The sequence below is a fragment of the Emys orbicularis genome, chromosome 2 (genome assembly GCF_028017835.1).
Source record: "Emys orbicularis isolate rEmyOrb1 chromosome 2, rEmyOrb1.hap1, whole genome shotgun sequence".
NCBI classification, from domain to species: Eukaryota; Metazoa; Chordata; order Testudines; family Emydidae; genus Emys; species Emys orbicularis.
This window is the reverse complement of record NC_088684.1, coordinates 92,161,355-92,181,960: the sequence shown is the minus strand read 5'-3', so window position 1 is coordinate 92,181,960 and position 20,606 is coordinate 92,161,355. Positions and strand designations below refer to the sequence as shown.

The window sequence follows — 20,606 nt, the reverse complement described above, 5'->3', positions numbered from 1 at the left end:
ATATTATTTTGATCAATAATATAGCAAATACAAGTGAAAGTGTTCATTGTCTGATGCTTTATTTTTTCAAAACTACATTCACCTAATCATGATTTAGTTGGAAATGTAGGGATTATTTGTGACCATTGCAATAATTTTTGAGTATTTATCATATCAGAATTAAAACATGTAGATGGATTAGATCACATTAGAGGTGGCTAAATTAATAATATTAGCCTGTCAATACAGATGGTGGCTACTGCCACATCTATTGTTGGCTGTAGGCTTTGGTACAATAATACAATTCCTTTCCTAAAGGGATACAGAAAGAATCTGTTAACTTTGGAAAAACAGTCAAAATATGTTGAAAAAGGAGTTTAATGGGCAAGATTATTACCATGTTGTAAACCTCCAAAATATTTTAATTGAATTAACAAGATGAAACAGGATGTATGTCATGCTGGAATATTGCTGTGCCTTGACTGCATCGTTCATGGCTAGAAGCCTTGTATCCACTCAGACTAGACATATTCCATTGTCCTATTGAAAATATTAGAAGGCCCTATCATTATTTTTTTATTGTACCAAAATAACGTATGGTTCTTTTGTTAAATAGTCAGATAGTAAAACAGCAGATGAAGAGTCCACATTCATGCATACAGTGGTATAAATGAAAACATAGGGACATAAGAGTTGTCGTACCACATGAGATCAGTGGTTCACCTATGTTACCAGATGCTTCAAAAGAAGGTATTAGAAAGCCCATACAAAATTATTATAGAAGAACCTGACCACGGGGGAAGTTTCTTTCTAACTGCTGTCAGTTAGTAGTTGGCTTGTGCCCTGAAGCATGATGGGTTATATTATTTATTTTTTAAAGTATCCCAGCTAATGTAATTGAGGATATTCTCATTAAATACCTATCTTTTAAAAATTTTATTAAGAGCTTTCCTCAAATATGTCTTGTGGCAATGAGTTCCACAGGTTAAGTATGCATCGTGGTTTAAAAAATCCCCCAAATATTTCCTTTTATCAGTTTTAAATTTGTTACCTTTTCATTTAACTGAATATCTCATTGTTCTTGTATTATTAGAAAGGTCAAACAAGAGTGCCCAAATTTACTTTCTCTAACAGTCATTATTCTCTGTACGTGCATCTTGACCCCTTCCATTTGTCACCTTTGTAAACTAAACAACCCTAATATTTTCAGACTTTTCTCATATGGAAGTCTTTCCATGTCTCTGTCATAATTTGTTTCTGAACCCCTTCTATTTCTCCTATATCTTCTTTTGAGATTGGGGGAGATGAGTGGCCAGAACTGATTGCTTTTTAACTTGCGCAGTAATTTAAAAAAAAAAGTTTTAGAGCAGGGGTCTCAAACATGCGGCCCGCGGGGTGATTTTCTGCGGCCTGTGAGCCCCTCGCAGCCCCCCCGCCCTCCCCCAGTGTTTACCAGCGCGGCGGCCGGACGTGCACCGGGAGCAGGGCAGGCTCCCTGCCTGCCTGCCCTGCGCCGCTCCGGGAAGAGGCTGGAACATGGGGAAGGGGGGGGGGGGGCGGAGGGGCTGTGTGTGGCTGTTACTTTAGGCAGAGCCCCCAGCAGCTCCAATTGGCCGGGAACGGGGATCCGCGGCCAATGGGAGCTGCTGGAGGCGGTGCCTCAAGCAACAGAAACGCACAGCCCCTCCACCCCCCCTTTCCCCATGTTCCAGCCTCTTGCGGGGGCAGGGCAGGGAGCCTGCCCTCCCCCTGGTACGTGCCGGGCCAGATCCTGCCCCCCGAACCCCTCCTGCAGCCGAACCCCCTGCCCTGAGCCCCCGCCGCACCCTGCACCCCGACTCCCTGCCTCACCCCTCACCCTTCCTGCATCCCAACCCACTGCCCTGAGCCCCATGCCGCACACCTCCTGCACCCCGACCCCCTGCCGTACCCTGCACCCCAATCCCCAATCCCCTGCCCTGAGCCCCCTGCCGCACCCTGCACCCTGACACCCTGCTGCACCCCAACCCCCTGCCCTGAGCCCCCGCCGCACCCTGCACCCTGACCCCTTGCTGCACCCCACACCCCAACTCCCTGCCAGGGAAGGGGTGGGAAGAGGCAGGGCAGGGGTGGGGCCTCATGGAAGGGATGGAGTGGGGGCGGGGGGGCGGGGGGAAGTGTCAGTAATGCGGCCCTCAGGCCAATGTACTAGTCCTCATGTGGCCCTCGTGGTCATTTGAGTTTGAGACCCCTGTTTTAGAGGCTATAACTGTGTGTTCTCTTAAAGCAATTCTAGTAGGGAGAATTTCTAATTACAGTATTGTGATTGAAGTAATCTATTTGTAATGTGCTTGTTATTTTGTATTGGTCTAATAATGGCAGGTGATGGAAGTAAAATGGTGGATGCAACCACTATGTTATCAATATGTGATCCAGTGCATATGGTTCTGATCAAAACTGACACGTTTGGTGAGACCACATTAGTGGCATCTTATTTCTTGGAATGGCGATCAGTCCTTGGTGCAGAGAACAGAGTAACAAATGTTGCTGTAGAACTTCTGGGTGTAGGTAAGATTAAACACTTCAGCTATAATGGCAAACTAAAAATTGTATAAAAATTGCTTGTGGCTGAAACCAGTATTTACAATATGGTTTCGTCATGGTTTGGCTAACTAACATAGAATAATATCTCCTAATAAATTACATGGGATACCTGTAATCTTCTTTCCTGTCATCTGATACAGAAAATATAATATTCCAAATTCGCTTCTGTGATTGGAGAAATTGTGAGGTGGGACCTCCCCTCCATTTGTATTCTGCAGAGCTTAAATAAATAACCAGACAAGACCACCTAGCCAGACAGATCCAAAAGATGAGGCTGACCACCACCAGGAAGTTCTAGGGTCAGCCTGCAGAGAAGCTCATATCCACTTACTGTGAAAGGGGAGGTTGCTGGATTTTTACCAAGGTGCTGTCTTTGAACCCTGGATAGGGGCTTCATATTTTGTCAGCCTATAGCTAGTAGCGATGTCAAATCTGAAATTTCAACTACCACAGCAAATGGAAGGGAGAAGGCTCTTTCTGTTTACCTGCTCTAGAGCTTCCTGGCTGCTGCACGAGTGAAGGGTTTTTGTTACTCAGCTCTTTATCTACACCCCTTGCAACAGTCAAGAGGTTTAGGAGGAAAGAAGTCTCTGGACTCCACCTGTCAGCCTTTGTGTTTGCTCCCTTTTTATGAGTGAATATTTCCCTGTCTGCCTCTTCTGCTCATAGCCCTCCAGAGCATCATTGGCGTGAAATTGACATTCTCCACAATTTCATTGCTCTTCAGAGTTCTGAATAGCAGTTTTAAAACCAGCCACAGAGAGCACTGTGTTGTGCAGGTTACCGTGATTGACTAAAGCATGTTGCTGCTAAGATAGTAGTTCAGTTTTAAATGTATAGGTTTATCATTAAGTGTAGCTTTAATATATGATTTTTTCCAAATTGGGGTGGAACTTTTAAGTCTTGAGGCACTATAGTTTAATGGACCAGACATGGACTTAGGATAGGAGGAAGAAGATCTTGACTTCCAGTCCTAGCTCTGCAATAGACTCACTTCGTACTCTTGGGTAGGTCACTTGAGAGTATTTTCTGTCACAGTTGCTACATCTGTAAAACAGGAACAACTTGCCTATGTATTTTAGAATATTGTTGTGAGGATTAAATCATTACCGTTTGTACATTTTAGGTATTACATAAGTGCTAATTTAAAAAAAAAATGTTTTGTTTTGTTTTTGATGGATTAGTCCAGTGTTGATGTACAAGGAGTAAAACCCTGACAAGAAGCTTTTTTAAGGAAAAACAACTCTGCTATGACCACACCATTGTTTTATATTACCTCCAATACTTTTGTGGATTTTTTTAAATTAAATAAAAAGAACCAAATAGCTCACTGACAAAATAAAATTATTCAAGAAGTTTAACACAAAACCACAGACTTGGGTAGAAGAGGGTCTGAAAAGTACACAAAAAAACATTTGAGCATAAGGATTTGAATAAGTTTTAGTTATTAATGGAAAAACTCCTGTCATTTTTCTACTTGTTCACTCCATTAAAGCATTAAAATCCATAAAACCACTATCTTGTCCTCCTTCAAACTCCCCTTATGTCTTACCTGTGTTGTCATGCATGTGATGTATTTTGTAGATGCTGCCATTTGATGTAGCTAGACCAATGGTTCTCAAACTTTTGTACTGATGACCCCTTTCACACAGCAAGCCTCTGAGTGCGACTCCCCCTCAAATTAAAACCACATTTTGTTATATTTAACACTATTATAAATGCTGGAGGTGAAGTAGGGTTTGCGACCCCCATGTAATAACCTCCTGACCCCCTGAGGGGTCACGACCCCCAGTTTGAGAACCCCTGAGCTAGACAAATAGCTAGCTGATACTGTTGCTTATGTTGCTAATTTCACTGTTGCCTCATCCTCTTCTAAGCGTTTGTTTGTTTGTTTCTTACACCTGTTAACATCAGGTCATAATCCTAAATTGTGAGATCTCTGGGGCAATGACTGTCTGTTTCTTGGGGGGGGGATTTTAAATCTTTTTGTACAATACTTAATGTAGTGGGTCCCTTATTCGTGATTGGGGCCTCAAGATGCTGCTGTCATACGTATAATAAAGTACACACACAAATATTTAAGCGTCAATCTAATCTGATCGTAAGAAAAACTTGCATCTTTCTTTTCAAAATTAAAAGGGACAGATACTTTTTTTTTTTTTTTTTTAATTAACTTTTTTGTGTTCATTCTTGGTTGACTGACCTATATGTCATAGATGCCTCTGAAATTCTCAGTGAATTGATCAAGCAATATTTTGGTTCAAAGGTACAGAATCAAAGGTTTCTGTTGGAGTCCTAAATATCAAACTTGAGATGTATCCACAGCTAAATAAGACACTGTCCCAGGAAATAGTTAATACTCAAGTAAGTAATTCATAATTTGTACGGAGAGTGTTTTTGTTTTGTTTTTAAATTCACCCAGCTGTCAAATTTCAGACGTGTTGATACTAAGGGTATGTCTACACTACTTGCCGGATCGGCGGGCAGCGATCGATCCAGCGGGGATCAATTTATCGCGTCTAATCTAGACCCGATAAATCGACCCTCCCCCCCCCGAGCCCTCTCTCGTCGACTCCTGTACTCCAGCACTGCAAGAGGCACAAGCAGAGTCGACGGGGGAGCGGCAGCAGTCGACTCACCACGGTGAAGACACCACAGTAAGTCGATCTAAGTACATCGACTTGAGCAACGTTATTCACATAGCTGAAGTTGCGTAACTTAGATCAATTTCCCCCCCTCCCCCAGTGTAGACCAGGGCATAGATTCCACGGCCAGGAGGGACCATTGTTATCATGTAATCTGACTTTCTGTGTAACAGTGGCTAGAGAGCTTCCCCAAAAGAATTCCTAGAGCATATCTTTTTGAAAAACATCCAATCTTGATTTAAAAATTTCCAGTTATGGAGAATTCACCATGACCCTTGGCAAACTGTTGCAATGGTTAATTACCATTGCTGTTAAAAATTTACCCCTTATTTCCAATCTGAATTTGTCTAGCTTCCATTTCCAGCCACTGAGTTGGGTTATGTCTTCCTCTGTTAAACTGAAGAGCCCATTATCAAATATTTGTTCTCTATGTAGGTACATCTAGACTGTAATCAAATCACTCCTTAACCTTCTTTTTGTTAAACTAAATAGACTGAGCTCCTTGAGTCTTTCACTAGAAGTATACACAGTATTCTTCTCTGACACTGGATTTTTAAATTGTCTTGAAGAGTATTCATGTTGAACAATGATATTCATCTAAAAATTCCCTATAAGCAGCTGTTTCTCCTTCTCCTGATAAAAAGGGGAGTTCAATTCAGAGTTTAATATCTGGCAGACTGCTTACACCCAATCCCCACTGCAGCCATGAACTCAGCTGCATGCAAATCCATCTCTGGCTGGGAAGAAAGGGATAGGGTTGCTTTTGCTCTGACATTTCCAAAGCTGTTTCTCCTTTGTAATTAAAAAAAAAAAAAATCATTCACAATTTTATTCCAAATTACATCACCATATACGTTTTATCCTTTAAACCTAATTTTAATCACCTTTAAGCAGAAAAATAAGGTAGCTTCAGCACACTTTTTTCTTGTATACATGACATATGTGTTTGTCTTCTTACTACCTTTCCCCTCATGATGAAAGCCAGTAAATATTAACATGAAGACACAGAGAGGTTGTCCTCCACTTTCATTAATAAGACACACAACGCTGATGACAAATCTACTAGCTCTTGGTGTGTTAGCATCCAAATAAGAAGTATAACACTAAGTTTTCATTAGTTGTTAGGAAATATTTCAAACCCTAAATAAGATTATTTTCAGCATGTGCATAACTATTATTTTAAATACTAAGCTGCTGCCCTCTTTTTTCATTTTTTTAAGAATGGAAGGAATTGATGCTGCCACTGCTTACTGTGGTGACCATTTACAGTTTAGATTTTTTTCTCATAGCATTAATCTATATCAGGAATATTAAAGTTAAATAAATTTATTTTTACTGTAGCTTGCCTTAGAACGCCAGAAAACAGCAGAAAAAGAGCGTTTGTTTCTCGTGTATGCTAAGCAGTGGTGGAGAGAATACTTGCAGATCAGGCCTTCACACAACACAAGGCTGGTAAAGATCTTTGCACAGGTTTGTGAATTCTTCTAAAAGATGCAAATATCTGCTTTACTCCTAATTTAAGGTATTTTAATTGTATGTATAGACTACAGGTATAAGTAACCTGTTTTGCATAAGAGTTTATAGGTACAGAATACATGTTACGATGTGATATAAAATTTCATCCTAATGAATTTAGGTTTTGCCACTTGTAAGTATTGCAGAAATCTCAAAGTGATTTATGCAGGTCATTCCAAACAAGTTCTTATGCCACACTAAAACATCATATAATCTATATATGCCAGATACATTACAGAACAACTTTAAAGAATATTTTAGAGTTTTAAAAATTATCATGGGACTGTTTTATTGAAGCTGCTCAGAGTTTTATAATGTTAGAATAAATCCCAGTAGAGAGAGAGTCAAAGTTGCATGGTAAATTTATTTATCACATGGTTACCACCTCCACATATTTAACACAAGTATATAAATGGAAGTCATGGCTGAGTTATGGCTGCCTGCCCTCTGCTTACTATTCCATCTCCTTCAGAATTCTGATGAGCTTCAAACAGCTGCCACTTCTCTTAAACCTATATGCCAGAGACATATTTTCTCCTCCACCCAAATACTGATTTCCCTCCCCAAAGTTACATCTGACCAAGGCTTGAACACAAACATCTCACATCTTTGAAGTCCATTATCTCCTGAAGCTGCAAGCCTAAATAAAAGAAACTAAAAACTTCTATTCCTAGAATACACTTTCTATAATCTATGTGGTGCATACATAATATAGAATATGTATGTTAAAAGGTTTTATTAGCATGACCTGTATAACTTACTACTAGTTTTGCTTGACCATGTGATATTGCAGTGGTAAAAGTGAACTTTTATACTGCTTGAAACTGTCTTAAAATTATGAAGAAGCTGGTGCTACAGGCATTCCTCATAACCTGATAGGAGATCTTTCAGAATCTTCTTCTCATTCTGATTTCTTGGAGACATTGAGGAAGATCTAAGAATTATTAGCATCTACTTGATTTTGTATGAATTAAAATAACCCCAATATGCATAAAAATAATGATTATACAATATATTTTACCTTGAAATATTGTGGGAGGGTATTGGAATTGGGATGTAGAGTATATCAGTAGCTCAAATCCAGTTATTTGGTTGGCAATAAACCTTTAGGTTACTGCCATGTGACAATGTTAAATAGGTCTTTAAAACGAGCTGGTGAATGTTTACTGTCAGGACCTTTCTTGTCTTTTATGCAGGAACTTTTAACTAATGCTACTAATCTCTTTAGTTTTAATATTTTTGTCTTTGCATTTTACATTATGTGATGTTTTAATAAAAGATTTTATAATTTTATTGCAGTTGCCTGTGTGGCACCCTGAGTTACTCTGGAGTGGGTGCACTTTATAAATAAAATTAACACCCTTGTTACCAATCTCAGTAGAGTTGTCAAAGATTGGCTGAGCGACTTCTCATTCCTAGAAGGGGCGGATGAAGTTGAAGCTAGTACTGCTACTGCCTTGTTGTGTCTGTTCTGTGGATTCAAGGACTATCTGTTGTCAATCTGGCACTTTTTAACCAACAGTAAATTCACTTAATTTTAAATTTTCCTTTAATATTTTTTGGTTTGCTTCTAAAAGGGCATTAAAAACAAAACAGAAGCAAATCAAAGAAACAATTTTTTTTAAATGACTTCTACTTTTAAAGCAAAAGATCAGAGTTAGCTACACACAGGTTTCATCTTGCTATGCAGCAGTTCATTCCCAGAAAAGATTGATGGGATTTTGTTTTCACATGGAACTTTGATTAATCCCCATTCATCGCAATTTTTTCAATGTTCAGGATGAAAATGGGATAAACCGTCCAGTATGTTCATATGTCAGACCACTTCGAGCAGGCCGTTTGCTGGACACACCCAGGCAAGCTGCAAGATTTGTTAACGTCCTTGGTTATGAAAGAGCCCCCGTTATTGGAGGAGGTGGTGGTAAACAAGAACAGTGGTGCACCCTTCTGGCTTTTCTGTGTAGAAATAAGGTATAATGGGATATTCCTTTGTGTAAAACAATATGGTTATTATAACTGCGGTGCTATATTTTTAATTATTTAAAGTGGCTAATATTTTATATGTTGAAAAATATACACATTTCAAAGGGGATATGTTCTAAATTACAAATGATAACCCGTGCCTATCTTGTATTTTTCATATCATGACAAATACATTAAACAATAGGTAAGGAGTGTTTTGAATGATCCAAAGAAAGGTGAAAAGTCTCTTACAAGCCTCTCTTTTTGAGGGGGGATATGCTATAAACAGGTTGGAAACAAATCTTTGTATTCAATTTTCACAATGTACATTAGACTAGTAGGGACTGTACAGTTTATCATGGATTGCATCTAGTGTATATCTGAATAAATATCTTCTTTCATCACGAATAATCCCAGAATGCAACACAGAAGCAAGAATCTTCTGAACACCCCCCCCCCCCCCGAAGTGCTGCCACTTCTGAAGTGTTAAACCATAAAAAATAATTTCACCTGTATGTTTATCATAGGAAGTGCAGAATACCATAGCCAACTGAAACTGCAGACAGAATTTAAATAGGCAGAATGTAGTTTCCCAAGCTAAAATTGTGTTAGAATATTACACGATTCCTATGAAAGGTCCATGGGATCTTTAATGAGCACAAATGGATAGAATCTTGGTTTAATTTCTTATCCTTCAACATCGTAATGACCCCTAACATTAGGTGGGGGCCCTATGGACTCACCAACACTGCTTTCAGTAAGTGCTTTTTTGGAGTTTTTACATTAGCATTGAAACCTTGTCAGGGTATAAAATAATACATTTAGGAAAACATACAACATCATGAGAATAATTCAGGAATGCAGTATTCAATTTTCCTGAAAAGACTCATTGTCTACACTGGAGTGTTATGCTTCATGCAGGACGTTTGGAAACATTTTTCTTAGAGGTGAAAGAGAATAGAGCATGTATTTTAAGGAAGACAACTTCTGATCTTCTTTGTAAAAACTTGGAAACCATATGTTTTTGTTTGAGAAATGCAAAACTCTGACATCTAATATTTGAGTCACTGTTTTGTAAAATCTCAGCTGACTTCGGGATATCTGGGATCACTTTCAGTATTTACGGTAATTCCTTCTCAGAATTATTAGGTATATATTTCAAAGAATTGCTTTACAACTTCTGAAAGAAGATGTTCTTTTGTAGTTGAGAGTTGTATCTAGCTGCGTTAATTTTCTTTTAACTATTCTAGAGATTTAAAAAACAATATTTAATTGCTTAATGGTGATCTTAAACTTGAGAAATAACATCTAAAACTTTTTTCTCTATTTTTCAAATTGTTTTATAAATTGGCTTAATTATTACCCTTAGGTGTGTGATAATTCAGTAGAGCTTTTGTTATATTTCCAGCAGATACTTGCCTGATTTACGTACCTTTACTATTTCAGAGGACTGCTGTTGATGTTCTTCCAGCTCCAGTTTTGGTTTAAAGTCACTCCAAAATAAAATAAGTAGACATATTCTCAAATAATACTCATATCCTGAGTGTGATGCAAGACACAGAACAAAAGTTTTCTTAAAATTGCATCACGCTGATTGTTTCAGTTCAAAATGAAATTTTGTTTTTATTTTTGGGGGCATTTTTTAGTCACTCTTAGAGGAAATGAAGCAATACCTCACAGAGAACTAAGAGACTTGTCAGGTGGAGAGATTTAACAGGCCACCAGAATAGAATAATAAGTTTGTCTGTGAAGTGAGTTGGAGGTCTCAGTCTAGTTCCTAGTGGTCAGGTGTCCACATGATGAAACCACCACAAATAAAACTGTCAGTCTCCTCTGAGAGGATGAAAATGTAACGTGGATGGAAAGTGGCACATATCTCATGCCCCTTAGAAATATTGCTTCTGGAATGCAGCTGAGGCACACTGGCGGATTAATGCATGAACTTGCCCTAGAGTATTTATTGTATGTATGAATTGTTTCTTACTATTTCTCTGCTGTACCTGTCCTCTGGGTAGTACAGTCTCCATGGTTGTCAGACCTGCCATCTTCCATGAGTAATATATTCACAAAAGAATTGCAAGATACTTGATAACACACACCCTTCTCATTTTTAAAAATACCCTATTGTTCTGCTGTGCTCTTTTTGTAGATAAATTATTTTTAAAAAAAGGCTTGGTGCATCATGATTAGAAGCCTTAAAAATTACTGCAATTTGTGTTCACGCAGTTAATAAATATATTCGCTATCTAGGGTGACTGTGAAGATCATGCTAACCTTTTGTGCAGCCTTCTCCTTGGATATGGATTGGAAGCCTTTGTTTGTGTAGGAACAAAAGCAAAAGGAGTCCCTCACACATGGGTAATGACTTGTGGGACTGATGGAACCATCACTTTTTGGGAGAGTTTAACAGGACACAGGTGAGTAAAATGAGATTAAGGGGAATTAAGATAATGTAAAATGTATTTTCCAAACATAGGTGATGTTACTGCAGGTTCCCATTGTGACGGGTTGGATCACAGAAACCCCCTTGGGGCTGCCAACCGATGTGCCAAGACTACTTCTGCCCCTTCTTTCCCTGCCAGCCTGGGACTCCAGCACCCCGTCTTGTTGAGCCAGCCACGCCAGTCTGCTCCAACACAAACCCAGGGTCTGAACCACGTGCCCCAAAGCTGCAGACTTAACTGAAAGCAGCTTGCAGAAGTGTTCCTGTCTTTAACACTCAGATGCCCAACTCCCAATGGGGTCCAAACCCCAAATAAATCAGTTTTACCCTGTATGAAGCTTATACAGGGTAAACTCATAAATTGTTCGCCCTCTATAACACTGATAGAGAGAGATGCACAGCTGTTGGCCCTCCCCCCCCCCCAAGGTATTAATACATACTCTGGGTTAATTAATAAGTAAAATGATTTTATTAAATACAGAAAGTAGTAACAGACAGAACAAAGTGAATTACCAAGTAAAATAAAATAAAACACACAAATCTAAGCCTAATACAGTAATAAAACTGAATACAGATAAAATCTCGCCCTCAGAGATGTTTCAATACGTTTCTTTCACAGACTGGACGCCTTCCTAGTCTGGTACAGCCCTTTCCTCTGGTACAGCCCTTGTTCCAGCTCAGGTGGTAGCTAGGGGATTTCTCATGATGGCTCCCACCTTTGTTCTGTTCCACCCACTTATATATCTTTTGCATAAGGCGATAATCCTTTGTCCCTCTGGGTTGCCACCCCTCCTTCTCAATGGAAAAACACCAGGTTAAAGATGGATTCCAGTTCAGGTGACATGATCATATGTCACTGTAAGACCCCAAGCCTTCATTCCTCCCAGCCTAACTCACAGGAAGGCCTGCCTGCAAACAGAGCCATCCACAGTCAATTGTCCTGGTTAATGGGAGCCATCAAGGTTCCAAACCGCCATTAATGGCCCACACTTTGCATAATTACAATAGGCCCTCACAGTTATATTTTATATTTCTAGTTTCAGATACAAGAGTGATACATTTATACAAATAGGATGACCACACTCAGTAGATTATAAACTTTGTAATGATGCCTTATAAGAGACCTTTTGCATGAAGCATATTTTAGTTACATTATATTCGCACTCATCAGCATACTTTTATAAAATCATATAGAGTGCAATGTCACACCCATCTTTTGGGTCTCTGTGTAAAAACCCGTGGCAATAGAACAAGGGGCTGCTGGGTCTGAGGCAAGTGCCATTTCCTTATCACAATCAGGAGCCCAGGAGGAGTTGCCACCAAGAAGTACTGAGAGTCTAAGCCCTGCAGGAAGTCCTGCCCTAAGGGGCATGAGTGACAGCCCTCCATGATTACCTGATTGGCTGGCACTCTCCATATAAACTAGGAGGCCATTTCTGGGAGTTGTCTGAGCAACACAGACCTCTAGTGTGCTTTCGTCCTAGACCCCCACCTCACTGCTGCTCGCTGTGACTAGCCTGGATTCCAGACTCTTAACTCTCGACCTTGGTCTGGGTCCTGATCCTGATCTTGGTTTACTGTCTTCAGCTTAGGACCCTTGCTGACCCTGGTGCAAGACCCTGTCCCTTCCTAACCCCGGTTCTCTCCTGTGCTTTCAGTTTGGTAATGGACTCTGACTTTGTGACTTTGGCTTGGTCTGGCTCCAGACTGATCTTTGATTCTTCGGCCCACTTACTGAGCAACTCACTCTGTGTCCACTGGCCACCAGTGACCTGGCACAGATGCTCTGCTCTTTATACCTGAGTTGTTTGGAATATCACTGTCTCAGAGTTTGAGACAGTGACCTACTTCACCAGCTGGTGATGCGCCAAGATATCACTACTGCTCTGCGGATGGAAGGTGTTTAAAACCAGCATGAGATCACATGAAATCCTACACTTTTGCCCCCACTTCACCTTCACTGAACATTCTTACATAAACTTCCAGTCTGGGTAACAATCCATTTATTCATACTTGCATGAAATGTATCATTTGTTTAGTTCATATTATGTAGTGCAGTCAGCTGATGAGCAACTGCTTCTCTTAAAGCTTCAAAGAGCTCAGTCAGTGAATTAATGTTGCTGTGCCATTCTCTCACTTCAGTCATTTTGGAGGAGCATAGGATGCTCTGTATTTTAGAGTATGTAGGTTATATTTCTTAAAATCTTTCTTGTCCAGTTGTTATGTGATATTGCATTGTTCAAGTAATAATACCTCCGGAGCAGAAAGATACATGTGCAAAATAAAAATTAAAAAAAAATTAACTAGGGAGCACTCTTACCACTGACTGTGTGAGCACTGGCCTTCCCCTCATCTACACTGCATTTGCTTTTAAAAGAACAATGTCAAATTAACTACTTTTAAAGATATATTTTATTCTCTTTCCCTCTCCTTTTTTTGTGTGGAACATAGGGCCTTCACCACTGCCTTCCGTGTTTGCTGGTCTCCTGATGAGGTCGTGGCTTCTTCCTGTGTCATTCTGATTGCTTTCAGTTTTCCATGTTATTTTTGGTCTATCTCATCATCTCTTGCCCTGGGAGTTCCAGTCCAACACCTATCTTATTTGGTTCTTTTCTCCATTTACGTCACAGCAATCTCCATTTTCATTCTGTTTCATTCTCCTCCAGATTCTTTGTGATTCTTTTTTTTTTTTTTTTTCTGGCTGTCTGGTATTGAGCATCTGTCTAAGGCAGCTGTTTATGGAAAACTGGAGTTTAGATAGTAAGGTTGATAAGTTTCCAAGTGTCAGCACCATATAATAAGACGGACTTCACAATGGTGTTAAATATTCAAAGTTTAGTTTGGAAGGCAAGAGTTCTATTTCTCCAGATCATCCGTAGAGATAGAAAGGCATGTCTGGCTTTTGCTGTTTTAGCTTTAAGGTCTTCGATTATTCCACATCTTGTACTTACAATGCTGCCAAGATATGTGAAATATTGGGTCTCTTCTAAGTCAGTCCCAGAAAATGTTATTGGTGTTTCTTGTGTGTTAATTATCGTGGTGTTAATTTTCTCTGTGGTGATTTTCAGTCCTACTAATGGTGCATTGGCCTGGAGATCATTTGTATTGGCTTGCATGTCTCTATGCATATGGGATAGCAAATTGATGTCATCTGCAAAGTTAAGGTCCTCTAACCTCTATGTGAGAGTCTATTGTATGCCGCTTGGGTATTCTATGGTTTTTGTCATTAACCAATCACTACCAGAAAAAAGATCATGGATGACAAAAGACATCCTTGTCTGATGCTCGCAGTAACCTTGAATGCTTTCGTCATGTATTACTTGGCATTTCCTATTTTATTAGATGATCGGAACTGTGTTCACAAATTTTTGAGCGATTCCATAGTGGCATAGCAACTTCCATCAAACTGTTCTGTCACTGTATCAAAGGGTTTGGAAATCAGTAAAATTCATATAAACCGGTGACTGTCATTTGATCAACAGTTCTATGATGATACATAGGTTTACTATGTGATAATACATGATTTTTCCTGTCTGAATTGTTGTCTGTTCTTATTATAACCTCGAATCTACACTTATTATTCTAGCCAGAATAAAGAAAATGGTAAATACCTTACCTGGGATAGACAGTAGTTGAATGCCCTTCTAGTTTTTACACTGATTGAGGTCTCCTTTCTTTGAATGCTTCAATATGTGACCCTTTTTTTACTATTTTGTATTTTTTCTTTTTTTTATAATCAGCCCATTAAAATGTCTACTGTGTTCTTCAAGTCTGCCTTAAGGACCTCAGTTGGAGTGTTATCTGGCCATCGTGCCTTTCCACTTTTTAACTGATTGACTGCTTTCTCTACTTCTACTCTCCTGATAAATCCTAGCTCATCATCCATTTCTTCTTCTTCTTCTGTACTTGGGAAATTGGCCACTGGCTTGCCATTCAACTGTTGACTCAAGTACTTCCTCCATGTATTTAGTTCTTCTGACGTCTTTGTTGTTAAGTTGCCCTCACTGTCTTGAACAGATCGGTTGGTATTTGTTTTTCTTTCTGACAACTGTCTAATGATGTTGTACAGTGTCTTCGTGTCATTTTGGGCTGAAGTAGTCTATGCATCTGTTGCCATTTTATTTATAGTTTCATTTGCCTTTCCTAACACTCTTTTTGTTCTTTACAGCATATTTCTCCTGGAGTCACCGCATCTTGTGTTCTTGTTCTTGCTAGATTTTAGTTTATTTAATTTTGCATCTTCTGTTTTCTACCATATATCCTCAGATAACCATTTGTTGTGATGTTTCTCCATGAATGTCAGCACCCCTTCACAAGTTTTAGTGAAAGTTTACTTTACCTGTTTTCATTTGCTTTCTGCTGTTCCATCATCTTAATCTTCAAGTACCTTGTATCTGTTTGCTAGCTTTTTGTGTTATCTGTTTTAGTTTGGTGATGTTGTGATATAGACACCTGTTGTTCAGATCTCTTCTTTGTTCTTATTTCTGTTATCAATTTAGCTATCACTAGTGTGCAGTGCATTCCCAGATCTGCCCCCTTCCTGCTACATACATCTTCTAAACATCTTCATTTGTGCCAAATTGTAACATGATCAGTTTGTTTCCCTGTTCTGTGGTCTGGTTACCTCCAACTTACTTATGAATTATATGGTGTAAGAAGATAATTCCTCCAGTGACCAAGTCATTCATTCCACAAAAATCAGCAAACATTTCACCATTTTCGTTCACTTCACCAAAGTCTTGTTTCCCCATAATTACTTGCCTGCCAGTGTTGTTGTTCCTTACTTTAGCGTTCACATTTCCAGTTACTAGAACATATCTTTTCAGGACCTTGTGTATTATGTTCTGTAGCTTCTCATAGAAGATTTTTTTTCCCCTCCTGACTAGCTTGATTTGTTGGAGCATAACATTGAATAATACATCAATATTCCAGAAATTGTCTAAAAGTATTATAAGCCTTTGAAACTGGTGCCCATTCTGTCAGGCTTTTGGCTGCCTTCCTTGATAGTTTCAAACCCATGCCATCTCTGTGTATGTCACTGGTGGTGTCATTCAGTAGCCTAAGATATAGTAGAATGTTCTCACTTGACAAAGTTACTTGTCCTGACATTAGCCTTCTCATTTTATTTAGGCCTAGTATATGTAGTTTATATCTGTCCATTTCTTTTGTTACTTGGATCATTTCATCAGGCTTATGTAGTGTCCGAACAGTCCATGTACCAATTTTGGTTATGGATTTAGGAAAGAGCAAACTCATCAGCACAGTAGCTTCCTTGTGGGATTGGCCTCTTCATGTCATGATTTCCCTTCTAGGTCTGTTAGAATTGAGCTGAGTTGGATTGAGTTTGTTGAACTAACCAATAGTGTAGCAACTGTAACAATGTCTGTTTTTTATGGGAGCGGGTTGTTAGCTCACTCCCAACCCCTACACTATTGGGTAATGCTTGTTTTTTAAAATTGGAAAATGTGGTTTCTGGGCAATTTTTGTAATTTTCCATTAGATATATTTTTGTAATTGCATCATTACAGTACATAGTTAGGAATGTGCACAACTGCTGGAATGGTTCATGGTAACACCTTTGCAGAGCTAAGAGGGGAGCATTCACATTTTCTTTTGGTAGCCCCCTGCGTAGGGGTTCATTTATCACAGGAGCATGTCTTCATGATGTAGCAGCTCTCTCCCTGTATGGCACTCCCTGCTGATGATCACTCTGTCATTGTGGTGGTTTCTCTTCTGTAACTCTGTAACCTCTGGCCAGGTCACAATATAGTCCTTCCCTTCCAGGGTAACAAAGTCAGACGTAAAATTGTATGATATCCTAACAAGAGGGTCTTTGGCCCCAACTCCAAGCTCATATCACTTTGCCAGTGGCTGGTAGGGGAACCCAGGCCCTCCCACTACATTGGGTTCCAGCACAGGGACCCTATAACCAGCAGCAGCCTCTCTCTTTGCTGTTGTTTCCCTGCATGACTTACTTTTTCTGCCCTGCAACTTCTCTAGGTTGATCCTTCTTTCATGGCTAGGATCTCAGGGCTTATTCTGTTCCCAGGCTTCCTCCTCACCACTTCTCTGTTCCTGAGAGCGACTGCAGACTCTTTCCCTGCAGCCCCCTTCTGCTACAAACTTCCTCTCTTCAGCCTGCTCCTGCCCAGCTGGGCTTCATGATCTGTTAAGCCTGGCTCTCCCTGGTGCAGCCAGGTAACCTAATTGGCATCCCAGACCCACATTAGCCCATTCAGGCCCGGTGGGGGGGGGACGGACACCCCATCACACCCCCATATTGTTGGGGTTTTTGGAGGGGAATGTTGTCTTTTCTTTAAAAAAAAAAAAAAAAAAAAAATTCTGAGCAAGAAGTGCTATGAGTTTGTTTTCTAAATGAATCTTGAGAATTTGGAGGACTTTCCTAACTAGATACTACTTGCAAAGTAGGCCAACTGATGGTCCTAAACTATTTAAGTGCACCTCTTTAAGCAAAACATTCTAAATGTATAATGTACTACTTGTGAATGATGGCTGTTTAGTCCAGGCGTTCAGCCTAACTATTAATCTGAAATATATAAAGTGCATCAGAGGAGAACTGTAAAAGGCTAACTTTTTAAAGTGCATTTGCACTGTATAATACTATAATGACTTTGAGTTCTTAGCTTTGACAATGGGAGTCATAAAAAGACTTTTCAAAGATAAGTGTTATCTGTTATCTAACAGTTTCAGCTGAAAAGTACTGCTTAAAGAAGAATATTAAATATTTTATTTTTTTTGCAATATCATTTCAAATTATGGTGGTTTTGTTGAAATGAAAGGTGATACATGAATAACTACATGATCATGAATTTGAAGAATAAGGACTTTTGGTTTTATGAAAGGGACTGATTACTGTCCAGCTTTGAAAATGACTCTGCAATTCTGCATTACTATTGCCTGTTGATAAACACTATGGGATGTTTTATAATGTGAAACTGTGTTTCTCTGAAAATCTAATGGGAAGAGGGAAGTAATTGTTCTTATTCATTCTTTCTTGAAACAGTTGAAAAGTTCATTTTAATTGCCATCAGTTGAGTAGTTGACTGAGTAATCATGCTTGATTTTTAAGCTTCAAAACAAGCTGCTTCTCTAAATTAAAAGAAAACTGTTCATTTGCTAATAGTACCTTTTTCTGTACATTAAAAAAAAAAAGCAATTTAAATTGCCGTATATTAAGAAAAGGAATTTGTGATGCAAGGTTCTTTCATGGTGAAACAATCTCACTATATTTCTATGCCAGCTAAATAGTTATCTTGTAACCCTCTCCCAATAAAGTAAACATTTATTTACTTTAAAATATTCTTAATATAATAGTACATCTTTTTGATCTTCAGATACATCCACAATCCTATCAATCCTGATGACCCTCCACTTGTTGAACAACCCAAGCCAATGTATCCTTATCGAACAGTAGGATGTGTCTTCAATCATCAAAAGTTCTTGGGGAATTGCCAGCCCTCCGATGCAGTGGAAGTCTGTGTGTTTGACCTGCATGATGAATCTAAATGGAAACCAATGAGTGGAGAAGCAATCAAATCTGTGTGTTCTCCAGGGGCCACAACTTCACTTCCTCCTTTTCCCCCTCTGTGTGCTTCCACAATAGATGCTGCAGTAATAAGCAATGAGATAGAATTACAGCTGAGAATACTGGTGTCAGAACACAGAAAGGTAGTGTTCTTTAATGTTTTTCATTGGTATGCCAAATAAATGAGGTATCAAGCTTTTAGTATCTACTTGTCTAAAAATTTGGAGGGGGGTGTTTTGGTTTGACTTTTTGGTTTACAGTACATGCTCCCAGCAGTAACCCTTGCACCACTATTTAGTGTGTGTGACTGAAAGAAACTGTTGGAGAAGATTGCATCAAGCAATTTCAAACTTTGTATTTGTTTTAATCACTCTAACGTCTGAGTACTTTACAAGATTAAAAATATCTCAGTACCTTCCAAGGTTGAAATTGTCTCTTCTCCTGTTTAACTGATTTCTTATAGTGCAGTAATGTGCTGCGGTTGATTCTTTCTGCATTGGGTGTAAAGAAGCCCTTTTAAAAGCAAATGCAATATATTTTTGAAGAAATGCTAGTTTAAATAGGTTAATCTTTAAACATCTGCTAAAGACTTGGGATTAGTCTTTATGATATACCCATAAGTCTTCACATTAATTTCTGTAAGTTTTGGCTAATACTTATTTAAAAAATTACACCTTGTTCCACATATAACCTCCTGGATATAGCATTCCTGGATTTAAGCCCCTCTTAGGCTCATCTCTTTCTTAACTTTAGAAGAACTCTGTGTTACATTTCGCCAGTGCAGAAGTATAGTCTGGAAAGATTTTAGTTCTTAGAGTAGATGAAGCCGTGTATTCCACTTAGGTGTGTATGCGCCCAGCACACCAGAGCCACAGAACTCTGTACCCTAGCACTACCCATAATAGGGCAGCACTTGCGTCTCATGGCCATAGCCCTCCCCTGGCTACAAGAGGAGGCACCTCCCCAGTCTCCCCCCTCAGTTTCTTCTTATTGCCCGTGGCTAGAGTCGGAGCTCTGTGTGGCCTAAGCATCACAGTCTCCCACAATTTTAGTGTTTGGGTTTTTTTTCCCTAGCACTATATAGTTAATAGTGCCCTTAGTGTTAGTTGTATTTAGTTAAGTATTCCCCTATGATGCCCTCAATGGGGTTTAAACATTGTCCATCGTGTGGGGGAGTGACCCCCAACAATGATCCCCACACATGGAGCTTGCTGTGCTTGGGTGAGGCCCACATCACAGATCGGTGTTTGATCTGTAGATTGTTCATTAAATGCACTCAGACAAAGGCAAAGGACCTTCACATGAAGCATCACCTGCTTGAACTGGCCACGTTACCTGCTTCGACACTGAGGCCTGTGTCGGATTGGAGGTCACCCTCAGGTTCCGAGAGTGCTGCTGCAGTTTCTTCGAGTAGTGTCACTTTGGGTGCTCCACTATAGGTGCAGCAGTGCCCCGTGTGCCTGGGATTGGAGATCTTCAGTAGCCGTGCCCATTGGGTTGCACATGCATTCCTCCCTGCAGAATTGGGGCATTGTTCCCGATGTGCAGCAGACCACAGAGGATTTTCCCTTTCACGACCAGGTGTTGTTTTCAGACAAGACAGATGAGACCTTGCACTCCTTCAAGGATTCTAGGGCCACCCTATGTTCCTTCGGGGTGTATATACACTCATTGCAGAGGCGCCACATCGATGGCCAACAGCAGCAACAATACCATCCACAAAGCACCTTTGGGCACCCTTTTCCTCCTCAAAACAGCGGGATTACCCCAGAAAGGGGTGTAGATCCCAGAGGAGGAGGCAGTTGGGTCTAGAGTTTGGCCAGTTGACACACCTTTCACCAGCACCCCCAAGTGCCCATTTTGACTCTCTTGGTCCAGAGCAGTGGTCCAGTCATCGCTTCCTTTATCCCACTTTTGTTCAGACATATGCTGG

General features: G+C 39.8%; 1 protein-coding gene across 2 annotated transcripts in view; it reads left to right on the top strand.

Moving 5' to 3' along the window:
- Positions 1-20,606, top strand: part of CEP76 (centrosomal protein 76) — a 45,451-nt gene that overhangs the window by 10,803 nt on the left and 14,042 nt on the right. For both annotated transcript variants that reach the window (XM_065399563.1, XM_065399562.1), the window contains 6 exons: positions 2,341-2,526; positions 4,829-4,926; positions 6,549-6,677; positions 8,502-8,693; positions 10,935-11,101; positions 18,483-18,816. In XM_065399563.1, the coding sequence (XP_065255635.1) occupies positions 2,341-2,526; positions 4,829-4,926; positions 6,549-6,677; positions 8,502-8,693; positions 10,935-11,101; positions 18,483-18,816 (1,106 nt within the window). The remainder of the gene's footprint in view (positions 1-2,340; positions 2,527-4,828; positions 4,927-6,548; positions 6,678-8,501; positions 8,694-10,934; positions 11,102-18,482; positions 18,817-20,606) is intronic.